The sequence below is a fragment of the Sinohyriopsis cumingii genome, chromosome 4 (genome assembly GCF_028554795.1).
Source record: "Sinohyriopsis cumingii isolate HCF-2022 chromosome 4, ASM2855479v2, whole genome shotgun sequence".
Lineage (NCBI taxonomy): Eukaryota > Metazoa > Mollusca > Bivalvia > Unionida > Unionidae > Sinohyriopsis > Sinohyriopsis cumingii.
Genome location: NC_142964.1, coordinates 134,519,591 through 134,538,030, shown reverse-complemented (window position 1 = coordinate 134,538,030; position 18,440 = coordinate 134,519,591). Strand labels below are relative to the sequence as shown.

The 18,440-nt window shown below is 36.0% G+C and overlaps 1 protein-coding gene across 3 annotated transcripts in view; it reads right to left on the bottom strand.

Moving 5' to 3' along the window:
* The window catches only part of LOC149802127 (uncharacterized), a 131,898-nt gene that overhangs the window by 77,790 nt on the left and 35,668 nt on the right, over positions 1 to 18,440 (bottom strand). For all 3 annotated transcript variants that reach the window (XM_089956530.1, XM_089956532.1, XM_089956531.1), the window contains exons 7-8: positions 1,712 to 1,901; positions 828 to 914 (exon numbers count right to left, since the gene is read on the bottom strand). In XM_089956530.1, coding sequence (XP_089812656.1) covers positions 828 to 914; positions 1,712 to 1,901 — 277 coding nt within the window. The remainder of the gene's footprint in view (positions 1 to 827; positions 915 to 1,711; positions 1,902 to 18,440) is intronic.

The window sequence follows — 18,440 nt, the reverse complement described above, 5'->3', positions numbered from 1 at the left end:
TTAAAAATTAAAAGCTAAACTGAAAATACATATCTCTAATGCAAACAGACTGATGATGCAACTGCACATTATATATAGGATGTACAGTATTATAACTTTAATAAAATGGCAAAATCCTTAATTCATTTTTGTGATGTATACATATAAAATGTTTCAAAAGAATATGTTAACAAAAAAGGGATATGTAATAAATACAAAAATGTAATAAATACAAAACCACACGTGTTTTGTTCTGAGCTGGTGGAAAGAACTCATCTGGTATGGCATAGAAACAGTCTTGGCCTAATGGCTGCAACTTTCATATACTGTATCAAACTCATTCTTTCTGCCTGCTGCGAACAAAATGTATGAACTTTTGTTTATGTAAGAGAGGTTTTCTAAGGTTATTACCACAAACTTGTAATTTTAACTCCAAGATCAAAATTCATTCTCAACTCTTTTGAAGATTGCTAAATAGTGCAGTTACTCCCTGCATTAAATGTTACTGACAATCGTCTCCTTTAAAACTGAGAGGAGGAGAAGTGGCTATTCTCAAATGATATGCCATAGTTTAAATCTGAGTGTTTCCTCACCTTCTTCAAAATAATTCCTTGAACAGAAGTTGTGCAAGGCTGTCTCTGAAAGAACTGCCATATCTTGATATTTAATAAACTTTGTCTGAAACATAATATCAAATGTGGCATTTTTGCTCTGTTGTTTACATTCCGCAGGGGTGTCACATATATTTGAATATGGTAATAGGCTAAATATGAGGGGAACTACAGCAAATGCTGGAGATAAAACAGATTTGCAATATGAGGTATCTTTGTGTGATAACTGCTGCTTACGTGATACATCCGAATGCCATGGATTACATACAAGATCTACAGTGTGTTTGGTCCCATTGACTCCTTGATGAGGGATAATCTCTGCATCTACATGAAAGTTTAAAGAGATAAATTAAAGACCTTGTCAATTATTGAGACACTTCAAATAACTGCATATTTTGTTGTAAAGTAATTGTCTTGATTACACTGACAATAATTAATCATTAACATAAAAATATTTAGAATTTTGTCAGAAATTACATTTTCAGATTAAGTTACACAATTCATAAGATTATGAAATAGCATAAAATGCATCTGTATTTTAAGTAATAATGTGAGATACCACTGTTAAAATTGACTTTAATAGGTTTATACATCACTTTGCTTTTGATAATAAGGCTACTAGGGCAGTATGAGTGCAATAATACAAGATGCTGGATCAACATAATAATAGACATTATTATATACTCTTCACACCCCAACCACTCAAACTCTAAACTGTGGTTTTCCATAATAGCTCATATCCCACATTTCTTCTAAATAAAACTGAGATAATATAACCCTACTGGCAGTAACTAACACCTATTCATCTCTAAACTGTGCATGAAATATTACAGACTACAGAACATACCATAAAAATAAGCAAGGAAAAATCCACCTTGATTCTGTTAAATATCTTTGATATTTTAGGTCAATGTTATGAACTTATAAGCTTGGTAGCAGACAAGGATGCATGTTAGTACTACATAAAATAAATAGCTATTAAAACAAGCACCCAAAGACCCACACAAGTCCTTTAGGATATCTGACTAAAAAAACAGAATTTTTATCCATATTTTTTCTTCTCATCTAGAATCTTTTTCAACTAACAAGTTCAAGACTAAGTTTCAATGCAGAAAGCCAACCTCTGAGATGCGATTCATCAGTGATTTTGGTTTCCTGGAATCCTCTTGCCTCATAGCTTTCAAGAAGATCTTTCAATTTAGTGTGCTCAGAAATGACTAGGCATTCTTTAAACATTTCATAAACTGATCGTTCTCTCTGCTGGAAACATTTTAAAAGCTGTCTGGTCTGGCCTGTTCCTGTCTCTTGTTTCTGTAATGATACATCAATAGTAGTAACATAATACTGATTTTGTATTTTTATTACTGATCTACCCCACCCCCATGACAATGTCCTCAAATCGCACGCACATGCACAGGGGGTTCACACATGCACCTACCAGGTGCCCATGCAAAAGGATAGTCATGTCGGGTAGAAGACTCTGACCAACAAAACAAGTATAAATACAAGTAAAATCCACAAGTACATGTATAAACACACAAGAATAAACATACAAGTACATATACAAGATATACACAAAGACATGTGTAAAGATATATGCAAATATACATGGTTTACAACAATGCTCACATCGTAAACAAATGGACCACTGTTATTGGAATTATAATACTGACACAACCAGTGTAGTGTCAGTTATCAGTGCAGCCATTGCAAGGCATTGCCCTGGCAAGACAATCGATATGTACATACAGACTTAGAATAAGGTCAGTGTTATCTCCTAATGTAATTTAGCAGGACTGAATCTTGTATAACAATGTATTAAGTCCTATTTCCTGTATTCTGAAAGGGATAGAGCAATATATAATTCTAGCATGTCTATTACTGTTTCAAAGCAGAGCTGTGCATTTCTTGTTTCTATGAAAGAGTCAGCCAAACTGATAACTGTCCATGTGAAAACCATCAAATTATTACTGGCAGAAGTGATATCAGTATTATTGCATTATGTTCACCATTATGCAGAGCCAATCACAGATATGTATATAATAAGTAGGGGTGAAATGATACACCTGTGCCGTGTATCGATATAATTCACGATACACAGCCTACGATATGATACATATCAATACACATATAAACTTGATGGTTTCCCCATCTCTGGAAGGTAGGTGGTGCCCTTTTATGTATTTTGACATTCTTGGTTGTATTTCCACTATGCATAATACAGACTGACATCCAGTTATCATATATTTATGTGATTCTCATCAATGATAACATAACAAAAATATTTTCAAACAGACTACCTGTTGGCTGTCACCAAGTTTTATTCAGTGTTTTAGGCCATTTAATGATAGCTCCATTTAACTTACTTTAGCCACTGTGACCAGGCCCTTTGTTTTGCATGGAATGAATGATCTGAAAACACCTTATTACCAACTTCATGTCTCAATTAAACTTGGAATACAGTATGATGTAATCTTCAAAACAGAATAAATAATGCAACATCCTCATTCCCAGAAAATCTCATCTAGAACAAATACAGGCATTGGAATGAGGACAAATACCAACAAAATCTATCACATTGTACCTCCTGCAGATGCAAAACACTGCTGCGGTCACAGGTACTTGTATTTGTTACTGAAGAAGGAAAACTACTGAAAACACACAGTCCTATTCTATATTTTTTTTAAAAATCTTACACAAGGTGATAACCTTGAGCGTTCTGAAATCTGCCCCATCGCTGATTCTGTGTTTATTTTATTTATTCCATTGCACCTTCATTCACTTGTTAAATATCTCTGCAAAAAGAAATTCCAAATTTGTTCCCCATGTACAATTAAAGAAAAGATACTGCCAGGATTTTATCTTTGTCAAACAAAGGGGGCAGTGAAAAAAATAGAAGGGGAGGAAGAAACAGTTCAAGTTCAATATTTACCTAACACTTCAACATCTTTCTTCCTGCTCCACTTTTTTAGAGCTCTGCTGAAACCAATATCTTTAAAAGATGTCACGTCTAGTTGTATAAATATTAATATGTTAATTATTTCTGAGCAACTCTGTTCCTTATATGTTTATGAATATTATTCTGTGCTTTCTTCTGAAGGGGCATATACATAGCTAGCTTTCTTATCTGTTCCATACTGCTGTATTAGAGTTTTTAGTCCATCAATACCGTAGTCTGCTTGTGCAGACAGAGGTATTCAAATCAATATCTTTCATTTTATCTTAACCCTTATACGGATATATGGTTTTGTTGCATATGATCTACAAGGATAAATTGATTGATAAAAAATTAAAATTACATTCTACTTTTTAAGTATCTGTAATTTAATTAGGCTCAGTATTCTGCCCTTTATACATTGAATTTCAAAATACTGCTGAAAGGGAGACTGACTGTCATGCCCTCTATTTTGTCCATCCAACATGTACATCTGGCTCGTATATAACACCATTTTCGAGCTCACAATCTCTTTATGGTTAACACTTTGCCAGCTCCAATAATCCGATATACACTGTACTTCATAACCGTAAAAATTAAAGACATCATCACTATCTAGTCCTACAATGTAATCCCTTCACCCTGTTATTTATGTTTTGGCTGTTGATGCCCAAAACAAAATATCTGTGTCGATGGCTTACATTGTAGTACCACAATTGTATCACCAGTCAGTATTTGCAGAACAAAATCACAATGAACCACACCGGGAATCAGACATTGTGGGTTTTCTAGATAACCTGTATTTTAAACACATTTGAAAACTTTTTTCATGCAAGGTTCAAACTGTTTTTGATATATATATGTTATTATTCACTGAAAACAATAGTACTGTTTATTAGTGCTTGGACAATTTCTTGGGCCCGGATATGCTTTACGCATGCAATTTTTATGGCAGGAAAAGTTTATTAGACTAAAGATATGTTCACAATAAGAGAGGGAGCAGTAAATGTGACAATATGGCATATTTGACTGTGTACAATAATAGGTATGAACTGACTATCACCTTGGGTACAAAACAACCAATTTCTACTTGGTACAAAATGATTTGGGTACAGATTGACCATATGGCTTACGATATTGGTCTCCAACTTGGAATAGGTCATTTCTCGAGAAATTGCATGCAACATATATATATATATATAATAACTTTATAGTCATTTAATCAAATTTTTCTTCTTTTAAATTAATTGTACTTGAAATATGTTTGACAAAAATGTTTGTATCTGAAATGTATATTTGAAGAAATTTTTTTTTAAATATTTGTATGTGATTTAGATTTTTAACATAGAGCAGCAGGGAGGGTGAACAGACTCTAATTGGTTCACCCGTATTTTCGCAAATTAAGACTTCCTGGGGGATTGCAAAAATCATATAAAAAAAATTGTGCGATTGTCGGTGACGCGTTGAGAGCATTGCCCTCTCTGCTGCTATGAATTAATAATTTATGTTATCAATAATGGCCAACATTGGAGAAGCATATACCACTAGATTAGCTCGAGAGCGACTAGAAGCAATCAAACAATTTCTTCCTGTGAGAGATTCTGTAAGACAAATATTACAAGCACGGCAAGAAGCACAAGTTGAATATGCTACAGGCACAGAACAATTATTTAAACCCATTACAACAGCCACTGTAAAAGCTGCGGCGGTCACTGAAAGAGCTTTATTGGGAGATATTGAGGATGAGGAGGAAAGAAAAAAAGTAATCTTCCAATATTAAAACAGACCGCTGAGCAAGCTGAAAAAATTGTGAGGAGAACTAAACAAACAAAAAAGATTTTACAAGATCTTCCAACTGATATAGCTGCAGTTCAACCTCCACCTGTCGACGAAGAAATACTTGAAGGTATTGAACAAATTCGTACTGAAATTGCCGACGTGAAAAAAGAACTTGCGCCTAAACCAATAAAGGAAAATATTGGAATAATTGCAAAATTTAGGGAGGATTTTCTTGATGATATTAAAGGTATTAAAATAGAAGAATTACCTGAAAAAATATTACCTGGTATATTTAATAAATCTGGTATCTTGAAACCTGGTTTTGAAACAACAACTGATGATAATCTTATTAAATGGATATATCGTATACGTGAAAACAAACCAAGAGCCAGTGGTGTTGGATACAGAAATTTTAATTACAACCGGGAAAACTTCGTAAAAAGACTGTGAAACAAATAGAACAACAGATAGAACAACTGTCTTCTTCACCACAGCAAAACCCCTTGCAGTGATTATATACCCGACAACGTGATATATCGAGGAGGCCAACAGAAATGGAACAGATGTTAACAGGAAAGGATGATGATGATCCTCCTGGCGCTACTGGTAGTGGTTTATTAAGTGGTTTTATTCACTGTCCTAACAATATCATCAATGATGCGCAACGGCTAGAAGTTCTCATAGGAGGAAAACGAGCTGGAAACAACTCACTAGAAATAATTAATGAAGCAGCTGATATTTGTAGATGATTATTTCAAGGTGGTATCATGGATATCGATATCTACCGAGAACTTATTAATGAGCTCGTTGATGACTATCATAGTGACTAGTTGTTAGAAAAATAAATAATTAAATAAAATGATCATACACGATTCTCATCGTAGGCCAGTTAGGGTCAGAGTGGTAAATTCACGATTGCCAGTATACAAAATAACTTATGGAGATGGATTTGGTGATGTTGTTCAAGGCTTATTTGCGGGAATGGCTCCTAAAGCAATACCGATCGCAAAACAATTATCAATAAAAGCTATTGATGTTTGTGATAAAGCTACTGGTGCTGTTGGTAGCACTGCTAGTATAGCGCTCTTGGCAATGAAAGACAGGGCCCCGAGTGGCCGAGTGGTCTAAAGCGCTCTTCGTTATGGATCACTGCCATCTCACCTCTGTCTGCGGCGGTTCGAGTCTAAGCTTCAGCCAATATGGGCATGTGAGAAAGCTTGCCAGTAGCTTCTCGTGGGTCGGTGGTTCTTTCCGGGGTTTTCCGGGTTCTTCCTCCACCATTAATACTGGCCGCCATGTATAGCCTATCGTGCTGAAAAATGGCGTTAAACCCCACAACAACAACAACAAAGCAATCAAAGACAGACTAGCACGATTAATACGCAGGCCAAAAGCGGTCCAGCCACCACCGGTGAAATTACTAAGCACTGAAGTGATGCCGGCAAATGTTAGTAAAGTAATAAATCAAGCTGCAGATCAAAAACTAGCAGAGTTGATAAATCAAGGGGCTGAACAAATAAATACAAGTCTTGTGTCGGGAAGTGGTCATCGTTTTGGAGGATAACAAATTATAATAAAATGTTTAAGCATCATCTGACCCAGCGTTCGACATGGATGCACCAGTACTCAAGGACGAATTGGTGCGTGATTTTCAGTATTATTCTTATGACGTACGAGAACCAGATAAACGAGGAGGAATTGAATTGCAAGTTCAAGACACAAGTAGATATCTCTTGCCCGCTGAAGCGTTTATCGAAGTAGAAGGTGAAATTATAAAAACAGATGATACAGTATACGGAGATGAGGTTAAAATTGGTTTTGTCAGTAACGGAATTATGGCCTTGTTTGAAAGTGCTGTGTATCTCATTGACGGAAAAAAAGTTGAGTCAATTGAGAACAATGCTGATGTGGCTACAACAATAATAGGTTTAGCAAGATATTCTGATGATTGTACAAGATCAACTGGTCCATCAATGATGTTTGCCAAGGACACTTCTGATTTTCCTAACAGTGATCAGTACAATATTAGACAACCAAAAAACCGTGCTGCTCCTAATCCTGCTGATATTGACGTCGAAGACATGATTATTAATGCTAATACAGAATTTAATTTAGGTTTTCATGCACGTAGACAAATGTTAAGCGCTGCTCGTAGAAATTTTTTGTGTGCCATTCCACTGTCGCGTATTTTTGGATTTTGTAGAGATATCAAAAAGGTAATTTTTGGAGCAAAACATACGGTTGCATTTTTTTTTACAAAAAATGATGATAATGATGCTTTATGGTGACCCATAAGTGACGCTGGTAAAGTAGTGCTGAAAAAACTTTCGTTTTGGATGCCAGTAATGACTCCGACAATTGCTGAAGAACAGCAACTGCTTTCTTTTATGGATCACGGTAGTAAATCATTGTTAACATGGCTTACAGTAACCACAGATAGTGTTCAAAGTACCAATAATGGTTTGTTTACAAGGCATGCAGCCTCACAGCAGGGGGTTTCTGCACCGTGACACATTTTCATTGCTCTTCAAGATATTACACAAAGAAACTCACAATTACGGTGTCATATGATATTTGATCAACTTGGTGTTACTGACGTTTCTTTAAGAATAAACAGGCATCAAGAACCATCTGAAAATATACAGTTAAATTTTGCTAATTATCATGTTGCACGTGTATATCATCGCTTGATGAAATATCTAGTGCGTGATCTAAATATCGATACTGGTTTGCAAATATCACAATTGGATTTTATGGCACGTTATCCAATCTATTACTTCTCACTAGAGCATTTTGATTTAACTAGACAGTCTGTTGTTGATGTGCATTTCAGAGCTCAAGTGAACAGAGGGGCTATAGCTGAGCACAGAGCAATTGCTGTTATACTCAGTGATAAGACAATGTTACTTGAAGGTGTTGGTGGCCGAATGAGAGTCATTGATGCACCAGTAAAAAACATGTAGTTTTCAAAAACATGTAGACAATTAGATCAATCCCGTTAATTATAAAATGTCATATAGTCACATTAATGTCACTTTGTCTTCTGGTCAGATAAAAAAATTACAATCGAAAAACACAAAAGCATGTGGGGCAATGCTAACACTAAAAAACGAATAAATTGTTAATGGTGTCCAAACAAGTTATCGCTGACTAAAACCCAACTAAAACATTTCAATAAAGCAAAGCAAGCAAAAACTGGAGTTCAACTTGATTTCACTCCAAAAGCTATCAAGGATATGGTTAAAACCGGTGGTATATTTCCTCTTCTTGCAGCAATACCAGTGTTGATAGCTGCTGCTGCCCCAGCTGTCACAAAAGCAACCGCATTAGGAGCTGTTGGAACAGCTGCTGGGATGGCATTAAAGAAAGCAACTGGAAAAGGATACAAAAAAAAAGGACAAGGTCTAAGACTTCCAGGAACTCCACCTTCATGGTACCCAAAGCGGTTTTCAAAACCGCTGGTTTTCTACCCATGTCAAATTTTGATTTGCTCGATGCTGCTAAACAATTAGATATAAAAAATTTCAAAGGCGTCTTTATGCGAGATCAATTACCACAACAACCGAATAATCCAGAAACCGGAATTATTAATCTCGATAACAGTGATGGTCCAGGATTTCACTGGGTTGCTTACGCGATCAATCCACGTGGAATTATCTATTTCGATTCGTATGGGTTAGCACCGCCAGTCGAATTCCTCAAGTACGCACGTAGAGTGCAAAGCACTCCAGTCTGGTATTCAACGCTACCAACACAAACATTAACCGATCCACCAATATATGGTCGTGAAGTATTAAATGTTCTTGACGCGATATAAAATCAACCAAACCACCTCACAAAGTCATGCACGAGTATACCTCGGGTCGATTTAAACAATCCTTAAGATAATAATGGTAGATATTTACGGAAGATCTCTCATCGAAGCAAAGATAAAAAAACGCGGCGATGTAGATTTATCAAAATATGGGACCAAAGATGAAATCTACAATCTTTCATCGTTATCCGAGATAGACCCAGATGATGTTGTTATTTTTCAGGACCGACATGGCAAGCTAAAAACCAGCAATATCAAACTGAATGACATAGTTCTCAGGATTCTCTTAGCTACCCCGGATAATATTCCTGTGTTTACTGACAGCAGAAAAATCAGGGATTTAAGTGTACCGTTTACAACCATCAGAGACGAGATGAAAAAAGTTGTAGCAAATCATTTAAAAAATACCGGTGACACAATGACAGGTGAACTCAGCATGAACGGGAACAAAATAGTTGTTTTAAGAGATCCAACATCCGACGAAGATGTGCAATGAAAAAGTATATTGACGTTAACTATGGCACCGTTGATGATAAATTATCCACGCTGCGGGACGAGTATGACGTTCACATAAACGAGTTTTCAAGACTTCGTAGAAACTTTTAAAAAAATTAATGAAACCACAGAAGGATTCTTCGGCACTCTGCACACCGCTGACATAAATCTTTCTAATATCAAAACCAATATTGACAGGATTAAACAACACAGCAAGGTATCAAAACTGATATTGACACGATCAAACAAACACAACAAAATATCATAAGTGGGATTCCTGAGATCATTAATAAAACCGATTTGATTAAATTCCCACCTGGAGTTGCCCGGGGGCATTTTACCAACATAGTGTACACGGTATCATCTGGGTTCGCAACATGGTCTAAAGAAAATAAAACTATCAAATATACCGCAACAGTTACTGGTGTGTATAGACTGTCTGTGTTCAGTGCTGCAAAATTTGAGATTTTCACAAAATATCCCTGGCGATATTCCACTGACAGATTTTCCGGGGTTGTTACTATCATATTAAACAAGGGAACTGAAGAGGAATTTATACTGGAAGCGGACAATAAGACGTTAAATGCAACATCTTACTGGTGGTGTTTGGAATTCATAGCTGAAACACCTCAACTGGTTACTGCGTAAGATAATAAATGACATCCTTGACGAAGTCAACAACGACAGCATCAACGACAACATTAGATGCGCAACAATATAGATACGATCAAGTATGCGAATGGCAATCAGAGTTAAAAACCCTCATCGACAAATACAACCTAAAAGTAAAAAATATATAAACGATGAACAGTCATCCTCGATGCATTGGTATACTCAGTATCCGCGTTTGTTGCATCCACCGGAGTAGTATTATCACCAATAACACCAGTAACAATCGCAGTAACAATCGTCTCTTCATCAACTGCAATCGCAGGGTTTTTTAATATAATCGCAAAAAAAATATCCTCGTGCACAAGCACAAAATTGCACGATTATATCATACAACTAAACACAGCAACAGCTGCATACTCAAAATTATCGTCGTTGATATCATCAAGCATCAATGATACAACAATATCAGATTCCGAATTCGCATTAATGGTTAAGATAAACGAAGACTGCACCCGCCATTTAAAAACAACAAAGATAAATAATGACAGAATTACTTCAACAGATAGTCGAAAATACAAGCCCCAAGAGAATTTCAATGATAACTGTAAGTTCGACTAACCCTGAATTTAGTATTAATTTTCCAACTGCAATTCCCATGAAAGAAATCGCACTAGCATAATTACGAGTATACTACAGTTGGCCCAATATCAGATCAAAATTGTTTGGTGGATTACCAGCAAATAATTTGTTCGTGTTTGCAAATAAAAATAAAGAAGATGGTAGACCCGACTGGAATGTCATTGGGATACCAACCGGGTCTTATCAAATCGAAGAAATCAATGAGGAATTACAATGTCGAATAAAAAATATCACAGGAAAAGAATCCAAGATAGCAATAACTGTTCATGAACCAACGCTGTCTTCTGCAATCGAAATAAGCACCCCAGACTACGCCATAGATATATATTAGAGTTCAATCAGAACAGTGTTAGGATGGCCTGAAATTCCACCTGAAGCACCATCAATACCACCAGAACCAAAAAAGTCTGATTATATCACGGACGCGCAGTCATACCACGAAATTAAACCATCATATATAGAACATCTACGCGATATAGTAAGTGCAACTTTGGGAATTGATTTTTTCTTCTACGGTAAGGACAATATAGAGTGGCATTTTATTTATATACGAACTTCCCGAGGAGAACTGGTTCTTTTAGTGTTGACCTAAGTTATATTATTAAATATTTTAAAATCATTAATCAAGAACATAAACAACAACTAGAGCGACTACGGCAAAGTTTTCAAGAACATCTTTTTGACATGACAAGTTCATGCAGCAAAATCATTACGCGAATAGAAATATTAAATCAGCACATATACGACATGGAATACCTTAACCAGCCAGTAATTCAGGCAACAACTGATTACACTGACAACATAAATAGATATAAACAATGATTTTTGGAAGCATACTCGCTGACAGAAGCTACGCTGCCGAATTTTAAATTTCCGGGTATAATGCAGCCGAGTTAAGAAAATCAGTCAATGATCTCATTGATGAGTTCTTTGATGACATACTTGCACAGTACAAAAAAACACTACCACCGGCAACTATTCTTCAGCACAACAATGACCCAGAAGGGACAGGCCGACATGTGTCCCTGGAAATTGTAAATATAACCCCTGTGGTCGCGGTCAATCTTGTGTGTGATGTAATCGATGGCAGCTACAGCAGGGACACTACAGTATCAAATCAAGCCCAGCAAGGATTTATTCTTTATTCGTTCACCCCAAAAGAACCACCTGGATATCTGATTGTGCAAGAGCCGATCAATCAGGTTTATTTGCAGTGTTATAATCCACTGTTATCAAGAATAAATTTCAAACTAACAGACCAATCTAACCACCTTCTTGATTTAAGACATGAAACACTACATATTAATCTACTTGTGAAATCATAAGAATTTCCATTATGAGGATTTCTATCATAAAAATTTCCATCCTAAAGATTTCTCTTCTAAAAATCTCACTCAAAAAAAATCCTGACAGTCAGCATGGATATTTTTTTTTACTGTCGCTCAGAATTATAAGAATTTATTTTTTACTGAACAACTGTCAAATTTCTCAATTCTGAAGGGTAATGTGCCCGTCAAAATCATGAAAATCGTCCGATTTGTTAATTCGGAGGTATCGTATGCCTGACAGAATCATGAAAATCATCCGATTTGCTAATTTTGAAGGGTAGTATGCCTGACAGAATCATGAAAATTGTCCGATTTGCTAATTCTGAAGGGTAGTATGCCTGACAGAATCATAAAAATCGACCGAAATTCACAAGCAAGTATAATAATTTTATTTTTTGTGCACGAGCAATAGTAAAAATATTTTATTTATATATATTTTGTACACATCAACTGATTTGCTAATTCTGAAGGGTACTATGCCTGTCAAAAGCAAGAAAATCGTCCGATTTGCTAATTCGGAAGGGTAGTATGCCTGACAGAATCATGAAAATCATCCGATTTGCTAATTCGGAAGGGTAATATGCCTGACAAATTCAGTAAAAAAATATATCTGCAAAGAATTTTATTTTTTCCTGACAGATCCTGATTCCTAATTAATCAAATGAGTATTATATATGTACCAGCATGTGAAAGTTTTTATTCTCAACAAACAAGCACTTGAAAACTACATCAAAGAGGTGTTTATGCAGTCCCCGGTCAGCACAGTTGATTTATTTATTGATGTATTCGGTAATGAAGACTTTTTATTAACACAGGAACAGTTAGTGAACTGCGGCAAAAACGTGTTTGTATGATCACATGTGACAGAGACCAGATTTTAAATTACGCGCGTTCCTGCATTACATTTGATCGGCTTAAGGAAATATTATTTAACTCTGCAGATCAGATTGATACAGATGCAGATGATACAAGTGAATCAGATTGATCGATGTAGGTCAGATTGATGTGGGTAAAAAAAAATCATGCAGGTCAGATTGATGTGGGTAAAAAAAATATTTTTTTTTTCTGTCAGTACAGCGAGACTGACTTTCTACTTTCAATTTCATTTCCACATACCTGACTTCATTTCCCAATCAAGGGAATCTAACTCTCAATCTTTTTCTCAACTGTCTTGCATGAGTATTAATTACCTTCCTGGCTTCGTATTCTTCGGATAATGATGACCTGATTTTTTCGATTGCACGGAAGAGAGGGACAAATTCATCTAGTTGCTGTTCTTCTATTGTAGCTAGTGATATATATAACTCTGTCTGCATTCTCTTTGTAAATTTATACTGAGCAGGCAAAATATACCAACCTTCCAATTCAGCCTCATATAGTGCTTCAAAATCAGACATGATATTTTTAGGATTTAATTCACTAGATATATTAATTTTGTTTTCTTCTAATTTTTTAATAGCAGAAATTACTTCATTGATATTTTCGTAATTCATTATTTATATAATTATATATTTAAAAGAAAAACAATGTACATAATTATATATTTAAAAGAAAATGTACACTTTTATGTGAACTCCTAGGTTGTCTTATAACATCCTCGCAAGTATAAAAATGATGTGGGTTTTTTTACACTATTGACCGTGCCCCCTCCAAATTGCCTTATGACATTTTGGCAGGTTTGACGGGTAGTGTAGGACAGCACAGACATATACAGTGTTATATTCTACGCTCAACAGGTTGCACACCCTCCCCCAAATCAATCCCACGAAGTGCAAAATGTCACCCTGAGGGGGTGATCACGGAGGAAGGGTGTTCAACTTTATTGGGTTTCGAAACCCTAGTATATAATTCGGATCCTATAGTATATAAACTGACTGATACTTGGAAACTCAAAAATACCTCACACGGTGGGCATGATTTTTCATATTTCTTATCTTAAATATAATTGCAGAAAAAATGCAGATGAACCAAGAAACCAAACTAATTCAGTAAAACAAAGATATTGCTTGTGAAATTTTTTTTGTGTAAATAAACGATTACGCCTGCCATTATTGATAAAATCCTTGACCCTGTCACCTTATTAAGGGAAGAATTGGAGATGTTTACTTCCGTTTTAGGTAGCACACGGAGAACTGTTTACCCGCTGTAGTGTGTTTCCCTGTTAAATAACACGGAGAACCATTTACCTGTTGTAGTTTGTATATGATTCGTTACAGTTAACTGTTGACTTTTTTGGTTGTTGCAAAATAATACTTGAAATTAGTTCTACTTTTCCCGCAAAAGATAAATTCCATAAATGACCGCGGTCACAGGATACGCTCGAGCATAATATGGTTTATCAATCCCAGTCAGCGCTCCTGGTTTAGAATCTTTACTTAACAGAGCGGTTTTTCCATTAGCAAGGACAGGGTCACGTTTGTCACGGATAATCCACGTGTCGGAATCAACCTGCACAGTAAACTTTATTCTGAAATGATATTTCTGTTTGAGGTAATCGTTAATTGTTTTCGCTCATGTATCGTTCATTGTGGCACCAATGACATCGTCGTCGTGTATAATTTTGAATGTAGACCACACGTGAGATGCTCCATCATTACGAAATTCGTCTTTGGCATCTTGATAATATCAAACAGACCAGTCAGGGCTTGCCGCTGCGAATCAAGGGTTAGTCTGTCGAGATCAAATCTAGAAGCTTTCCAGGGCTTGATTGCAGATAATCTCTCAAACTCCTCCATATTATATTTAAGACAAATATTTAAATAAGAAATATATATATATATATATATATATATATATATATATATATATATATATATATATATATATATATATATATATATATATATATATATATATATATATAATGAATCAGTGCAAGTGGCTCAAGGTAGGATCTGTAACTCCTTGTAACAAATCCTGCAGAAAAGAATTCTCTCGATGCAGAATTAAAGGAATTTAAAACATTAATCAGACTACAACCGAATAAAATTCAATGTGAAATTATGCGTAAGGTGATTTCAGAAACTTCCTTGAGCGACTTTTGGAAAACGTGGAGACCAAACGATTTGATAGTGGCAGGTAGAAAGATAGTCAGAGACACACTTCAACAACAGTTATTTCAATTACACAAGAAAAAATTTCCAACACTGCCAGTGCCATTGTGTTATAGACCAGCTGATACGCGGTTACAGAATATTGACATTGATATACCAGGACAGTTAAGGGGGAAGCAGAATCTCGGGCTGAATGATATTGTTACAGTTGATGTCAATGATGTTGAAGATGCACTGCGCGCTGATAAATCCCTGTGGATGCTAGGATACGCAATGACGAAACATTCATCTCAAGGACTGACTATCTCTGATACAGGTGTTTGGATCATTGATGATCGAATCGAGTGGTCAAACTTAGTTTACTTGGCTGTGTCCAGAGTCAGAAGAATATCTCAACTGCGAAGGATTGTCTTGGATGAGTCAATGGCTGATGAAATTAATAATGAAAACAGCAATGTTATAATCAGAAAAAAATTAACTGGTTACAAACAGAGTGACAAAAAAAATAATCGAGAATTTGACCTTGATGTTGAATTTATCATGACACTGAAACAACAGCAGAATAATCACTGTGCGAGCTGTAATTGTATAATGTTGTGGCAGTATTCGGATAAACATTCAAGACAATTCACCGTAGATAGAAAGGATAATCGTCTTGGTCATACACGCGAAAATGTGATGCTGATCTGTCTTGAATGTAATCGATGTCGGGGTGCTAGTTAAGTGATCTAGGAGGTAATTGTGTATCCTCGGGAATTACTTGTAATTGTTCACGTGTGAATCCACGTTGAGGAGCAGTTGAATCCAGTCTGTAGATTGCTGGTCTACCAGTAGGTCTAGTTATGTTAGATATCTTGTGTGTGGTAATACTCCAGATAGGATCAGTCGCTCTTTTTTTTACCACCTTCAAGTTCACCTGGTTCATATAAATATCTCACAGTGACATCACCTAGTATTGGTTGTGCTGAAAAATCACGTCGTTGTGGTATATGTTTTTTGGATATTGCGTTAATAGGTTTCATATTAGTTGTTCGAGTAATTTCATTATTTAATGCAGCTATCACACTTGGTAATCTTGTGACCCATTCGCGTGATCTCTTGTCCTGAATGAATTCCTTCGCGTATTGATATCCAAATAACCGTTCAGCAAGTGTTCGATTAAATCACTCAACAATTGCCTGATCACGATGAATCTCAGTATGCCCTCGACTGATGGTGACGTTATGTTGCTTCATCAGCAATGATACTGCACCCTGAAATTCTTTGCCAGGATCAACTTGTAAGAAATGCGGCCATCGCAGATCACCTCGTTGATAAATTCGTTCAAAACCATTGGCTACTTCAGATGCTGTTTTAGTCGTTAACAGTTCCGCATCTTTGTATCTACTTGCAACATCAACTACAGTTAACGCGTATTTATATGTTATTTGATGTCTTCGGATTTTAATGGTATTGTGTGGCAAAAATAATATGTCAGCCTGATGAACTTCATTTGGTACACTGACATCAAAATGTGCAAAGTGAACTTGTTTAGGCGGTGGTTGGTAAATTTGCCATATTGCCTGTTTGGATAACCAATTTTTAGCAGTAATGCGAGTAACTTTTGCTGCTTCAGCGAGTTTACTAATTGCTGCGCTACCCCTCCAATATCCTTTTGGCGAATAATAAATTGACTCCATTTATAATTAAGTACCAGCGTCTAGTGCTAAGTTACCTTTCATCGCGGATTTTATTAACCAACTAGCTAATTTTTCCTTGAGAGATTTATCAGTGATGGAATTTAACGCGTGAATTAATTTCACATCTGCGAGATGTCTATGCTGCAGATCTTTACTTTTATAAGCTACATCATGAGCATAACATGCCTTATCAATAGCGTTTATCAGATGTTCACCTGGTCTTGGTTGATCCTGGTCATCAAGTCTGATATCAAGTCTGGTTCCAGGGCCGCAGTAACTATATCCTGGAAGATGTTTTTCTCCTGGCTATTTAGCCCACCGAGTCCCCGGTAGTTTTCCTAATTTTGTTGCAATATCACCTCCGTGTTGCTTTTTTTTTAATACTTGGTTTTGACTTTCACCTGACTCGCCAGTGGAGATAAATTTAAATTTTTTTGTACCGCATCACTCACGCTTGCCCGTAACCGCAGATGTTTTTTTTTGTCGTAATGTTTGTTAGATCACTTGTCGATGTGCGTGCCCTGCATTTCAACCAATATAAATTCATATTCTTTTTATATATTTTCTAATGGAAATCACTGACTTTTCTGCAACAAGGAAACGAGAACCAGTTAAGCATCACGCAGCATTACCACATTCTGTTCGCATGATTATTATAGGTCCATCTGGAAGTGGCAAGATGCAGTTGTTACTTAATTTAATAATAAAGTGGATGAAATGGGATAAATTATATCTGGTAGCACCATCTGTAGACGATCAGCATTGTTATGATGTAATAAAAGATTATAATGAAAGCACAAAATAGTTAAGTGGAGATGATGATGTTGAATTTATAACTGACATTAATGAAGCACCAAGTATTGATGACATTGATGGGTCAATTAACAATTTAGTTGTTTACGATGATATTATGCTGGATAAACAATCAAATCCTGCCAGAATATTTTCCAGAGGTCGACACAAAAACACAGATATAATTTATGTAACCCAGCGATATACACAGATTCCTAAAGTGATCAGGGATAACTGTAATATTCTTGCTGTCTTTAACGGAGTTGATACTCACACGTTGCGAAATATTCATCAGACCTGGTGCAGCGGTGATATGGACATAAATAAGTTTAGAAATTTCTTTAGTCATGCTAAAATAACCCCATATGGGTTTATAACAATAAATTTACATGATCCTCGAACACGGTATCGAATCGGGTTAGATAAAAATTTTCATTCATAGCAGCAGGGAGGGCAACGCTCTCAACGTGTCACCGACAATAGCGCATTTTTTTATATACGATTTTTGCAATCCCCCAGGAAGTCTTAATTTGCAAAAATACAGGTGAATCAATTAGAGTCTGTTCACCCTCCCTGCTGCTCAGAGCTTTAAATTTTTTTCAGTCATATCATTATTTTGTCTGCAGTGTAGCAGTTTATAGTGATGTCTAGCACTGGGCATAATGCTGCAGACATGTAGCATCATTTCCCACCCAGTCACATTATCCTGACACCAGGTCAACTA